Source organism: Camelina sativa, chromosome 15 (assembly GCF_030686135.1).
Source record: "Camelina sativa cultivar CO46 ecotype springtype chromosome 15, ASM3068613v1".
In the NCBI taxonomy this organism is placed as follows: domain Eukaryota; kingdom Viridiplantae; phylum Streptophyta; class Magnoliopsida; order Brassicales; family Brassicaceae; genus Camelina; species Camelina sativa.
The window spans coordinates 1272140-1283868 of NC_141894.1; the positions used below are offsets into that span (position 1 = coordinate 1272140).

An 11729-nucleotide genomic window follows, 5' to 3' on the forward strand; every position below is an offset into this window, starting at 1 on the left:
TGTACGTTTATTAGTTTGTGTTTGACCAAAGAGGGTTAGATCAATTTTGGAAACACTAGAGGCTGATTATACGTTCAAATTAATTTTATTACGAAATTGATATCTTCTTTTGGAAATTGATAGAGAAAGAAATCTTGGTGGAAATCCACGATAAATCAATTTATATTAGCGGAAGCATAAATCATGGGGAATCTTTTTTCCAAAAGATTCTTTCTTGATGGAATCTTGTAATTGTTTTGTGTTTCTTGATTTGTTGCATCCTCTCGTGTCGTCCTCTAATTCTGATTTGAGTATCTAAAAAAACATATGTGCGCAGAATATTTACAATCAAAACTGAATATATTTGTTTGTGTGTGTAATAATAAGTGTATACGTTTTTTTCTCCACTAAGTGTATACGTCTTTTTTGTCACTACTCACGAAAGTGTATACGCTATATATGTGTAGGTAATGGAATAGAATAAGTTAATAACACGTAAAGATCTTATGACATGCAAGATTCATTTGTGATCGTATATATTCATTTTTTCCTAGAACCTTTTTACTAAAACTTGTGAAACTATAAGATAAAACTTCAAAATATACTATGAAAGTATAAGATACTAACTAATTCGGAATGTTATATTTGTGTTAAATATTATCATATAATTTACTAATGATATAGAGAGACTTTAATTTATTGGTTTCTAAAAGGAAGTACGTATGGTATAAATAGTCATTTTATTTGGTTTTTATTAATATTTTTACTCAAATTAAATAAATAATCTTACAAATGAAAAAATGACATAGTGTGATACAGTTAGATTTTATTTTACAAACTATCTCTTTTATCTATGTAATATGTATGTCAATGCATGTCATGATCCTGTGAATAAAATTTTAATTTTTCGTATTCTTGAAGTGATCTCTGTGGAATGAAAAGAATATAATATTATTCTGCTTAATTACTCTCCAGATTATTTTCATTAATGAATATTCCAAAGCATTCATGGAGGACATGTGCAATTTTTATAAACTAGTTTTTTTTTTTTTTTTTTAATTGTGTCTGAAAACTTTCCTACAGAGAAACATACTATTCTGAATACTCAAAAATCAGAATCAATTATGGGTATGTCTTTATTTAATTATTATATTCATATTCCTTATATAAATTCTCTTTTTGTTAAGAGAACAAAAAAAAACAAAAATTCTCATTCTCATATACCTCAGCACATCAAGACGAAGTGTATACGTATCTCTCTATATAAATACAATTGCAATAACATAAGCAAGAATCACACTTGTTTCCAACTGTTTTGATATTAGAGTCTCTGATCAAAATAAACAAAAAAATTAAGAAGACAAAAGAAAGCCATGAATGCTTTGGCAGCAACCAACAGAAACTTCAAGCTAGCTTCTAGGCTTCTTGGTTTAGACTCAAAGCTCGAGAAAAGTCTTCTCATCCCCTTCAGAGAGATCAAGGTTCGAGACTCTTTCCTCTGTTTCTCATGTCCATACTATAAAAGATCAGCGGAACCGATCCGGTTCAAGATCTTTATACCGGAAGTAACCAATTATTGTAGGTAGAATGTACCATACCGAAGGACGATGGAACTCTTGCATCATTTGTTGGATTCAGAGTTCAACACGACAATGCAAGAGGTCCCATGAAAGGTGGAATCAGATATCATCCTGAGGTTTGTTTTACTCTCTTCTTCTTTTTTTTGTCATCAAACCTAACCAAATTCAATATTGGCATGGAGTATAAACCAGATTTCGGTTATCGACAGGTTGAACCGGATGAAGTAAATGCTTTGGCTCAACTTATGACATGGAAAACAGCAGTGGCTAAGATACCTTACGGAGGAGCCAAAGGAGGAATAGGTTGTGACCCGAGCGAGCTAAGCATCTCGGAGCTCGAACGTTTGACTCGTGTTTTCACTCAAAAGATTCACGATCTCATCGGGATTCATACCGCAAGAGAATCAAAGATAAAAAAAGATAAAAGATCACAGGAAAGAGGAACAAAATGGGTCCTTTCACATGGCATCAAGAGAATAATTTAATTACCTTGGGAATCAAAATGTGCTCTGATTCTCAAATGAAGGGAAGAGTTTTGTTGAGCTCGTTCCTGTGTGTGTTTCGGACCTTTTGCTTTTTTACCTTTTCCTCTCGAGTATCTTGGGGTCATTGTGAGTTGGAGAATAGGAACCAACATTAATGGAGTGGCAGACAGATGGAGAGAATAGAACAATGGGGGAGGGTGATCAGTGATGGTAATGGTAATGATAATGGTAATAGAACAATGGGGGAGGGTGAACAATAGGGACTTTTAGTCCCTAAAGACACGTTTAATCGAGCATTTAAGCATCAACAAGTGTTTTGCTTTTCACTTAGAGATTGATGATGGGCTACAAAGCCCATAATGTTAACTGGCTAATCCTTTTAAGAAGGATAATTTATGGCCTTGAATTGATTTGATCAGTGTGGTAATGAATAAGAAACGTTATTAACATCAACTAAATCATTATTAACACCAAAATTTTATTAAGGCAGATGAAAAGTGAAAGAGACGAGACAAAGCGAGAGAAGCTCAAAAGAATATTGGAGATACTACATTTATCAATGTGTTAAGTAATTAGTGTGTTAAGTAACACAATGAATAAATAGTGTTAAGTAATTAACAAAGATGGGAAGAAAAAAAAAGTATTTACTTATTAAATCTCTGACCGTGTCTCTCTTTCTAAACAATCTCAATAATACTAATCGAAAAATATAAATGAAAATATATATTTATTTTTGCAATTTTTTGACACAATTTTAAAACTTTTATAACAAGATTAGAGTCGGATCATCTGCAGCTCTCCAAACATGTCATTGGATTTTATTTTCGTCATCTAATTTTATTTATTTTTTAAAAATCAAGCGGCCAATAAAGAAAATTAGGAAATTTTCTAAAAATTGAAACAACAAAATCTTCATCATTTGTTTTTGAATTAGAAAACATATTTGCTTTTAATTTGGAATCTTATATCAATCAAATCAAATCTTAACTATTGTTACAAAAATTTCTTACTAAATATAGTAGGAAAGATCCTTATTTAAATTTCCTATATTTAGTTATACAATTATTGATTTTTATTCTATTTTTTTTTGTTCAAAATACTGTTTTTTCCATTTCTAATGTATTCCATACACACATAATTTACGTATATTAATAATCAAAGTTTTTTTGAAAAATATAAGTATAATTGATATGAAAAGAATAACTGTCACCACTTTTATTTTCATTACCCAACAAAACTATATAATACTTTATTTATATATGAAAAAAAAACAAAATTACAAAGTCAAATGATTTTTTACTAACATTTAAAATTTAACAATATATTATCAGTTTACATCCGGCAATGAAATCGATTTGACTGACATTGATTTAACTGTGAAAGCTTTTGTTGTCTTGGAGCTCTTCAGGATTTTAAATTATGTGGGTTCAACTTTTCCATCTGTTTGATGAAGTATGGTTTATTATTGCATGCATATGTTCTTATTTTGCTCATTGATAATTTTGTGGCATATTTTTGTTTGATGTTAGTTTTGTTGAGTGATTGTTTTGAAGATTTATGTTAATTACTTAATGTTCAATTATGTAAGATCTTTACATAAGATAATGTGTTAATCATTCAATTTTTGATGTTAAAAATTATCAAAACAAAATGCAAAATAAGTAAACGAATTCCACAAATCTTTTAATTTTCTTGTTAGAATTTGCCAACTGGTCAACACTCAACAGATTAAATTTAGGGAAAAAAGGAACCGACATTAATGGAGTGGCAGAGACTTGGTCCCTAAAGACACGTTTAATTGAGCATTTAAGCATCAACTTAGAGATTAATGATGGGCTATAATTTATCATTGAAGGTGCTAATCACCCAACTGATCCTGAGGCTGATGAGGTTAGAAAATCTGATTCTTTGTTTTTTGCTCTTTCTTCTTCTTAAACTGAGCATTAACAGAGACTCTATATCATTGTCTCTGCAGATCTTGAGGAGGAAAGGTGTTGTAATCCTCCCAGATATATACGCAAACTCGGGAGGAGTCACTGTAAGTTACTTCGAGTGGGTTCAGGTAAGACTCTAATCAAGAATGTATCTCTGAAGCCAGTCGATCAAAAAAACTGATTCGTATAATATCTATCTGTGTGAAGAATATACAAGGATTCATGTGGAATGAAGAAAAGGTGAACAAGGAGCTAAAGACATACATGACTAGAGGATTCAAAGACTTGAAAGAGATGTGTACGACTCACTCATGTGATCTCCGTATGGGAGCTTTCACCCTTGGTATTAACCGAGTCGCTCAAGCTACAACTATCAGAGGCTGGGGTTCTTGATAAATCCCCATGGAAGCTCAAGACAAGATTTCAGATTATACTTCAATATTGTTTCACTTGAATCTACTCTAGAGTAATAATTAAGTGCTAATGGCGGTGTAAGCCTTTTCTAAATTTCTATCAAGCTGAGCTAATCAATGCATTTTTTTAAGCCATAGATTAAAAACCGAAGTCTTGAAAATTGAGAATCTGGGAAAACGATAGTCATACTCATACATAAAAGAAAGGGTACAAGTCTGTTGGATAAGGCTAGTAAAGCAGGAGAAGAATCTATCCTCTTCCTCGGCCTCTAAAGCTTCCACGAGGGCCGCCTCGTGATGGAAAACCTCTACCTCTTGGAGGGCCTCTACCTCTTGGAGCACCTCTACCACGGAAACTTCCTCTACCACCGTCACCTCTTCCACGACCTCCACGTCCACCTGTTGACTGACCCCTGGAAAAACAAAGACATACCATTAAATGGAGTTTGCTACAATTAACATCTTTCAAACTAATAGTGTATCTAGCTCACTACTGTTACTTCAAGTTCAGAAAAAGAGACATAATTTGACAAATGTGTTATAAAGTGAGACTTACTTAGGCTGAGGAAGGAATCGAGAGAGAGGCAAAAGCTTGTAAGGGTCGATGAAGAACTTGTCACCAGGAGAATACGAGGTGGCTACAATACCTTCCATCATTTTGATAGAAAACAACTGAAGAAGAAGAAACAAAACAGAATTAATGACTGAATGTATCCTCTTGTTTGCTTATATGAGGAACAAGAAGACAACAGAAACAGAGAGACAACTTACAGATTCATTAATAGGCCCAAAGATTTCATCAACTTTCCCAATCTGAGTCTTGTTCTCTAGGTAGATCGGAGCATTGAAATAAGGAATCTTCTCATTTGAGAGTTTAGTCACAGCATCTCCCTCGCAAGCATGAACGAATGTTGCGACCTCTGAAACCAAAGAACGAAACCTCATTATCACAAACGAATCAAGAAGAAACGTCTTCACAAGCATTTATACATCACTTTGCATTACAACCATAAACTCAACTCAAAACTGAAACTAAACGATAACAACAATACAACAACCAAATCAGTCAAAAGCATCATACTTCTCAACATGAAAACAACAAGACTAGCTCAAGGGGAACAAAGTAGCATGATAAAGATTCGTCAATGAAAAAACATTTTGTTACTTGTACTTTTACTACTACACATTCAAGAAACGGCTCATTCAATTCAAAACTCCGATGACAAATGATACATATTTACTAAGTAAAAAGCTATGTCAAGTATAGAAACGAACCAACGACTTCCGCAGGAGGACCTTCGTCTCTCTGACCACCAAAGCGACCACCACCACCACCACCAAAGCGACCTCCTCCTCCACCAAATCGTCCTCCTCCTCCACCGAATCTACCGCCACCGCCGCCGTCACGTCCTCCCCTACCCCTGAAACCTCCTCCGCCGCGCATCGGTGGTCTCATCTTCTCTCTTTCCTTAAATTCCGCAAAGACTGCGTTTTTTTTTTTTTGCTCTCTGCCTCTTCACTCCAGTGTAAAGGTTTTAGGGTTTATGTGAGAGTGACGACGCCCAAATGGGTTGCAGGGTGTGGGTATTTAGGGTTTTCTGGTAGTCGCTCGACCGGGTTTGGGTAGTTAAACCGGAAATCAATCTAACATTAAATCAAACCGGTTCATCTCTGACCGTTCAAAATCTACTCTGTTCAATTTGCGTTCATAAATTGACATATATGTTTTTCATACTACAAGAAGATAACAAAATTATTAGCTGTAAAAAAAAAATAATAATAATAATCATTCGATTTGGACAACCAACCATAAAATTATCCTTTTAATTTAATGTTTAGTTGAAAAAAAAAACAACACTAAATTTCTCTTGACTTTGACTTCTGTTTTTCCATCTATTAGAAAGAGATTTAGTCGCTGGGCTAACTCCTTGAATAGGTTTGTTGCGTTTCTCTTTTCTGTTCCATATGCGACCATTCACTATGGACAGATTCAAGGAGCTGCTAGAATTTCCAAGTTTTTTGGATTCGTTGTATTGACTAATGAATTGTTATTTTTATTTACATCAATTAAAATATGATACAAAATTAACATCGCTTTAAAATTGATACATTTATATTTGTTTGCATCACATCAAAAAATTGATACAAATATATTAATTCACATCAATTATTGATAAATGATACAAAATATGTGGTTTAACATCGATTCAAATAAGATGATAGAAATTTCTATTAGTTTGCATCATTTTAAAAAATATTGATATAAAAAACTATGAATTCTCATCAATTAATTAATTGATGAATTGTTATTTTTATGAATTAAAATATGATACAAAATTAACATCGCTTTAAAAGTGATACATTTATATTTGTTTGCATCACATCAAAAAATTGATACAAAGATATTAATTCACATCAATTATTGATAAATGATATAAAATATGTGGTTTAACATCAATTCTTATAATTGATATTATTATTCAAACATTTGACATCGATTCAAATAAGATGATACAAATTTATATTAGATTGCATCATTCCAAAATATTGATTCAAAAAACTATGAATTATCATCAATTAATTAATTGATGAATTTTTAATTTTATTTACCTCAATTAAAATATGATACAAAATTAACATAGCTTTAAAAATGATACATTTATATTTTTTTGCATCACATCAAATTAAATAAATTGATACAAAGATATTAATTCACATCAGTTATTTAATTGGTGTATATACTAACTTTATTCACATCACTTACAAAATGATACAAAATTAACATTAATTAATTAAATGTTATATTTTTATTAATATATTCTATTTTTTCTTAATGAATATGAATAATTTACAAACTATTTTATTCTAATTAAAAAAAGAAAATCAGATTGTCAACGACTAAAATCAATTTTGTGAATTAGTTTTTAAAAATATTATTAAAAATTCATGTCGTAAAAAAATTCTGAAATTTAAAATCTCACAAGTATGTAAAAAAGATAAATAATTAATTTATATATCCAAAGATCTTCTCCATGTAAAAAAAAACAAAAAAATCTTAACTATAAATAAAAAAAAAAATATATAAATTTGGTTTTATATTCAAGAAAACTGTTTCCACAACTCAATCTACTACTTAACCAACCACAATATATGTAACTACTCAAATCAAACTAAACAAGTTTTTTTTTTAGTATAAAAGTTTTAGAGTGATCAACAAGATCATAAAACTATTATCCTTGTAAGAAATTAGACGAGACATCGAGCGTTACAAGAGAGCTTATACGTAGAACCGATTTCAGAATACTTGAACTCACTGAGCCAGAGGGGGCAAGAGAGTTTAGATTCAGGTCTATCACTTCTCTGGTAGGGGAACGAGTGTTGCATCTGACGAGTTCCCATTTGCAGCAATCTGAGTTTGGCCTCCATGTCTCTAAACCTTCCAAGGTGATTGTTTTTCTTGAGTGGTTCTTGATGTTCTGAGAGAAGACATGGATTCAGCATTATTCTCATAGGTATTGTCTGTTGCCGCTCACAGGTTCTACTGTATGCTGTCTTGTTTCATATTTATAACAAGTCCAAGAAGTGATTATTGCTACACGACTTAGATCCGAACAATGTTTTTTCTTCATAGTGATTGTGATGTGTAGTCTTTTTGAAGAAAGCACTAAATATAAAAATAGTTGACTTTTAAGTCTGCATTTACACAAATAAAGAGTTGAATATTCCATCATGTTGACTATACGTTGACTCCACAACATGTAATTGATTTGGGGGGGATTTAGTGATTTAAAGACTAAATGAAAACGATGCTTTCATATATCTGACTTATCTTAAATTTTGAAATGTTATTTCTGTTCGTTCGATTCTAACAAATAACATTTGACGTACTGGCAAACCAATTTCTACATATTAATTAAAATCTAGATTATTTGATTTTAAAATCCAAACTTGGAAGCATAAAGGCTTTAGACCAAAAGATGAGAAAGGCTTCGTAGAGATGATGTATGTTCATTATAACAAATATGTTGCTTCCTCCTGATTTGTAACTGGAATCAGGTATAAAGCAATAAGCCAAAAGAAACTGCATAATCAATTCTACTAATAAATGCTTCTCTTCTACTCATTTTTTTTTTATTTTTTTTTGTGTTCTGTTTCGTTCTATCTTGTACTTACATACATAGAGACAAATTTCATTTCATTCAGTCACACAAAGTATTATTGTTAAAATATTTCAAATTGGAAATGGAGATAGCTAGATCTAACATATATAGTACATAGACAAATCCTCTCTTGTCACCTGGTTTTGAATTGTAATTAGCACATGATTCAAAAAATGTATATATGCAGTGGTCACAATATAGCTAGTTAAATTAATTTGAATACCATTTATGCAGTGGACACCGGATTCTTTGAGACCGTCGGACCAAGGAGAAGTAGTGCGGCAGTCGAAGGAGCTGACTTGGAGAGCGCCACGACGGAGCAGCTCAAGGCACACGGTGGAGCCAACTAAACCGAACCCACCCGTCACAGCTACAACTTTGCCTTGTATTTCCTCTGTTCTCTTCGTCTTTCATCTCCATATTTTGCCTTTTTGGTTATGGCTAGTTCAATTTTGATCGTTCTAATATGGTCAACGGGAGTTCAATATATATCAATTGGTCGCTTCAGGTAAAAAAAACTCTTTATATATATGTATTAGCAGAACTTTTGCTGGATCCAGGTTTAGATGGGACATAATTTTTAATAATATAGATAAATTTAAGAGTTACGTAAAAGAAAGTTTTAGTATTGGCATAATTATATAATTCTTGAATGTGTCAAACCATTATCATCATATATAAGAAAACTGCTGGCATATATAGAATTTCAACCAAGTTTGTGAATCGTATGAGGATATGAGAGACATTGTGTTGTGAAAGTAACCCCTAAATGAATGTGCTTAGCTGTTACTAAGATGTAGATGTATTTTGGGGCTGCTATATATTCTACCGTAGAATTTATTCTAATACGTGTCTAAATGATCCCGCAATAATGCAGGAAAGAAAAAAAAACACAAACTCCAGCTGCACTAACAAGCCTTGGCAGTCATTTTTACCAAGAAATCTCTTCTCACGTCCACTTTTGGAAGACATAAAAAACTATATTTCTTTTTTTTAATAAAATGTAAAGTTTTACATCAATTTGTAATAAAATATTTGCTTCAAAGTAACAAAAAAATAAAAAGTTACCACCTCAAACATCGGCTAGTAATAGAACGATGACCGACTTGTTCTAACCTTGCAAGTATAATTCCACTTCAACCACGACGCCGCTTGGAATATTTGCATAGTGTCAAGAAAAATACTCTATATATAGGCCGTTGATGCTAAATGGGCCGTTGATGCCTATTTTATCTGTGTGAATTTACCACGACGATACAGAAAAGCCGAATGTAAACGATGATTCACTAATTACGACAAAAGGAAAAAACGATGATTCACCAATTAGTTGTGTGCAAGTAATTACGAAGATGATGATCTTTCGAGAGATATACGAAAGAGAGAAGTAATGGAATTATAGTCTCCACGTGGATTTACGAGACCGCAGTCATGAACCGTCCAGAAAAATTACATATACTAATCTTTTATTATATAAAATTACTATGATGGTTGTGATATCAGTATTAATCAACAGGGACGAGGACGAGCTAATTAAAACGACTTGCGCAAACGATTTTGCAAATTCTTTCGTTCCATGTTTCTTAAAAATGTACTTAACATTAAAAAAAATATATTACCTATATTCGTACTCAACATGCGTGTCCATATATAATCTCGGAAAATTCTGAAAAGCTATTAAAATAGTTCGATAAGATTTTTTTGATGAAGAGAGAATCGGAAAAAGAGAAATTGAACCATATGTAATTGTAAAATAGTTACCTCATAACCGAAATGCAAAAAAATAGAAACAAACTAATTCAGTATTTATCGTCAAAAAAAAAAACTAATTCAGTATTTTTTGGTGTGTAAATTTTTGTCGTTTAGCACTTGTTTGTAAAAGGAAAAAAAAGGTTAAAAGCTACGATTGTAATTATTTTCAAGTACAATGCAAAGATGCTCTTTCCGTCTAACTATACTTTACAACTGTTTTCAAGTACAACTGTACGATGCACCGGTAACTGAGACAACTGTACTACGCAACTCCAACTTTATACTAGTACTTTGTCCGATGTTTTATTCCAACTAATAGGAATTCTAACCAAGATAGATAAATCAGTTGTTACATGAAAAACCTACGGCTCCAGCAAACATCCCAACACCCGAAAACAACAAATACGCATAAAATTTGGCAATCTTGGCAGCTGCTGCGTCTTGAGCATATGATTTGGGAACAAAAGGAACACCAAAAGCTCTCGCACTTTTTTCATCAATCCACTTGGCCCAGGAGGGAAATTTGGCACCAAGAGTAGAATTTTATTTACATCAGTTAAAATATGATACAAAATTAACATCGCTTTAAAATTGATTCATTTATATTTGTTTGCATCACATCAAAAAATTGATACAAAGATATTAATTCACATCAATTATTGATAAATGATACAAAATATGTGGTTTAGCATCAATTCTTATAATTGATATTATTATTCAAACATTTGACATCGATTCAAATAATATGATACATATTTCTATTAGTTTGCATCATTTCAAAAATATTGATACCAAAAACTATGAATTCTCATCAATTAATTAATTGATGAATTTTTAATTTTATTTGCATCAATTAAAATATGATAAAAAATTAACATCGCTCTAAAATGGTACATTTATGTTTGTTTGCATCACATCAAAAAATTGATACAAAGATATTAATTCACATCAATTATTGCTAAATGATACAAAATATGTTGTTTAACATCAATTCTTATAATTGATATTATTATTCAAACACTTGACATCAATTCAAATAAGATGATACAAATTTATACTAGTTTGCATCATTTCAAAAATATTGATACAAAAAAACTATGAATTCTCATCAATTAATTAATTGATGATTTTTTAATTTTATTCACATCAATTAAAATATGATACAAAATTAACATAGCTTTAAAAATGATACATTTATACATTTATATTTGTTTCCATCACATCAAAAAATTGATACAAAGATATTAATTCACATCAGTTATTTAATTGATGTATATACTAACTTTATTCACATCACTTACAAAATGATACATATATTAACATTATTTAATTAAATGTTATATTTTTATTCACATATCCTATTTTATTTTTTTTTAAATGAATATGAATAATTTACAAACTATTTAATTCTAATTAAAAAAAAAATCAG

At 31.2% G+C, this 11729-nt stretch overlaps 2 protein-coding genes across 2 annotated transcripts; one reads left to right on the forward strand and one right to left on the reverse strand.

The window, feature by feature from the left end:
- Window positions 1-1270: 1270 nt before the first annotated feature.
- Window positions 1271-4485, forward strand: LOC104744491 (putative glutamate dehydrogenase 3). Its single transcript, XM_087489135.1, has 6 exons — window positions 1271-1460; window positions 1562-1675; window positions 1769-2038; window positions 3893-3934; window positions 4020-4106; window positions 4186-4485. The coding sequence occupies exons 1-6, from the start codon at window positions 1353-1355 to the stop codon at window positions 4369-4371; spliced, it is 807 nt and encodes a 268-aa protein (XP_087345261.1). The 5' UTR covers window positions 1271-1352; the 3' UTR covers window positions 4372-4485.
- LOC104744492 (putative H/ACA ribonucleoprotein complex subunit 1-like protein 1) lies at window positions 4386-5991 on the reverse strand. The gene is made up of 4 exons (XM_010465558.3): window positions 5667-5991; window positions 5163-5311; window positions 4948-5063; window positions 4386-4804 (listed from the first exon to the last, which is right to left on the reverse strand). Exons 1-4 carry the CDS (start codon window positions 5845-5847, stop codon window positions 4642-4644), a joined length of 609 nt encoding a protein of 202 aa, XP_010463860.1. The 5' UTR covers window positions 5848-5991; the 3' UTR covers window positions 4386-4641.
- Window positions 5992-11729: the final 5738 nt, after the last annotated feature.

Coding starts and splice junctions, on each gene's coding strand:
- LOC104744491 (XM_087489135.1), top strand. CDS start 1,353: ATGAATGCTTTGGCAGCAACCAACAGAAACTTCAAGCTAGCTTCTAGG. Junction 1,461..1,561: donor TCCCCTTCAGAGAGATCAAG/GTTCGAGACTCT, acceptor CAATTATTGTAG/GTAGAATGTACCATACCGAA. Junction 2,039..3,892: donor CACATGGCATCAAGAGAATA/ATTTAATTACCT, acceptor CTATAATTTATC/ATTGAAGGTGCTAATCACCC.
- LOC104744492 (XM_010465558.3), bottom strand. CDS start 5,847: ATGAGACCACCGATGCGCGGCGGAGGAGGTTTCAGGGGTAGGGGAGGA. Junction 5,312..5,666: donor TCCTCCTGCGGAAGTCGTTG/GTTCGTTTCTAT, acceptor CTTTGGTTTCAG/AGGTCGCAACATTCGTTCAT. Junction 4,805..4,947: donor CGATTCCTTCCTCAGCCTAA/GTAAGTCTCACT, acceptor TTGTTTTTCCAG/GGGTCAGTCAACAGGTGGAC.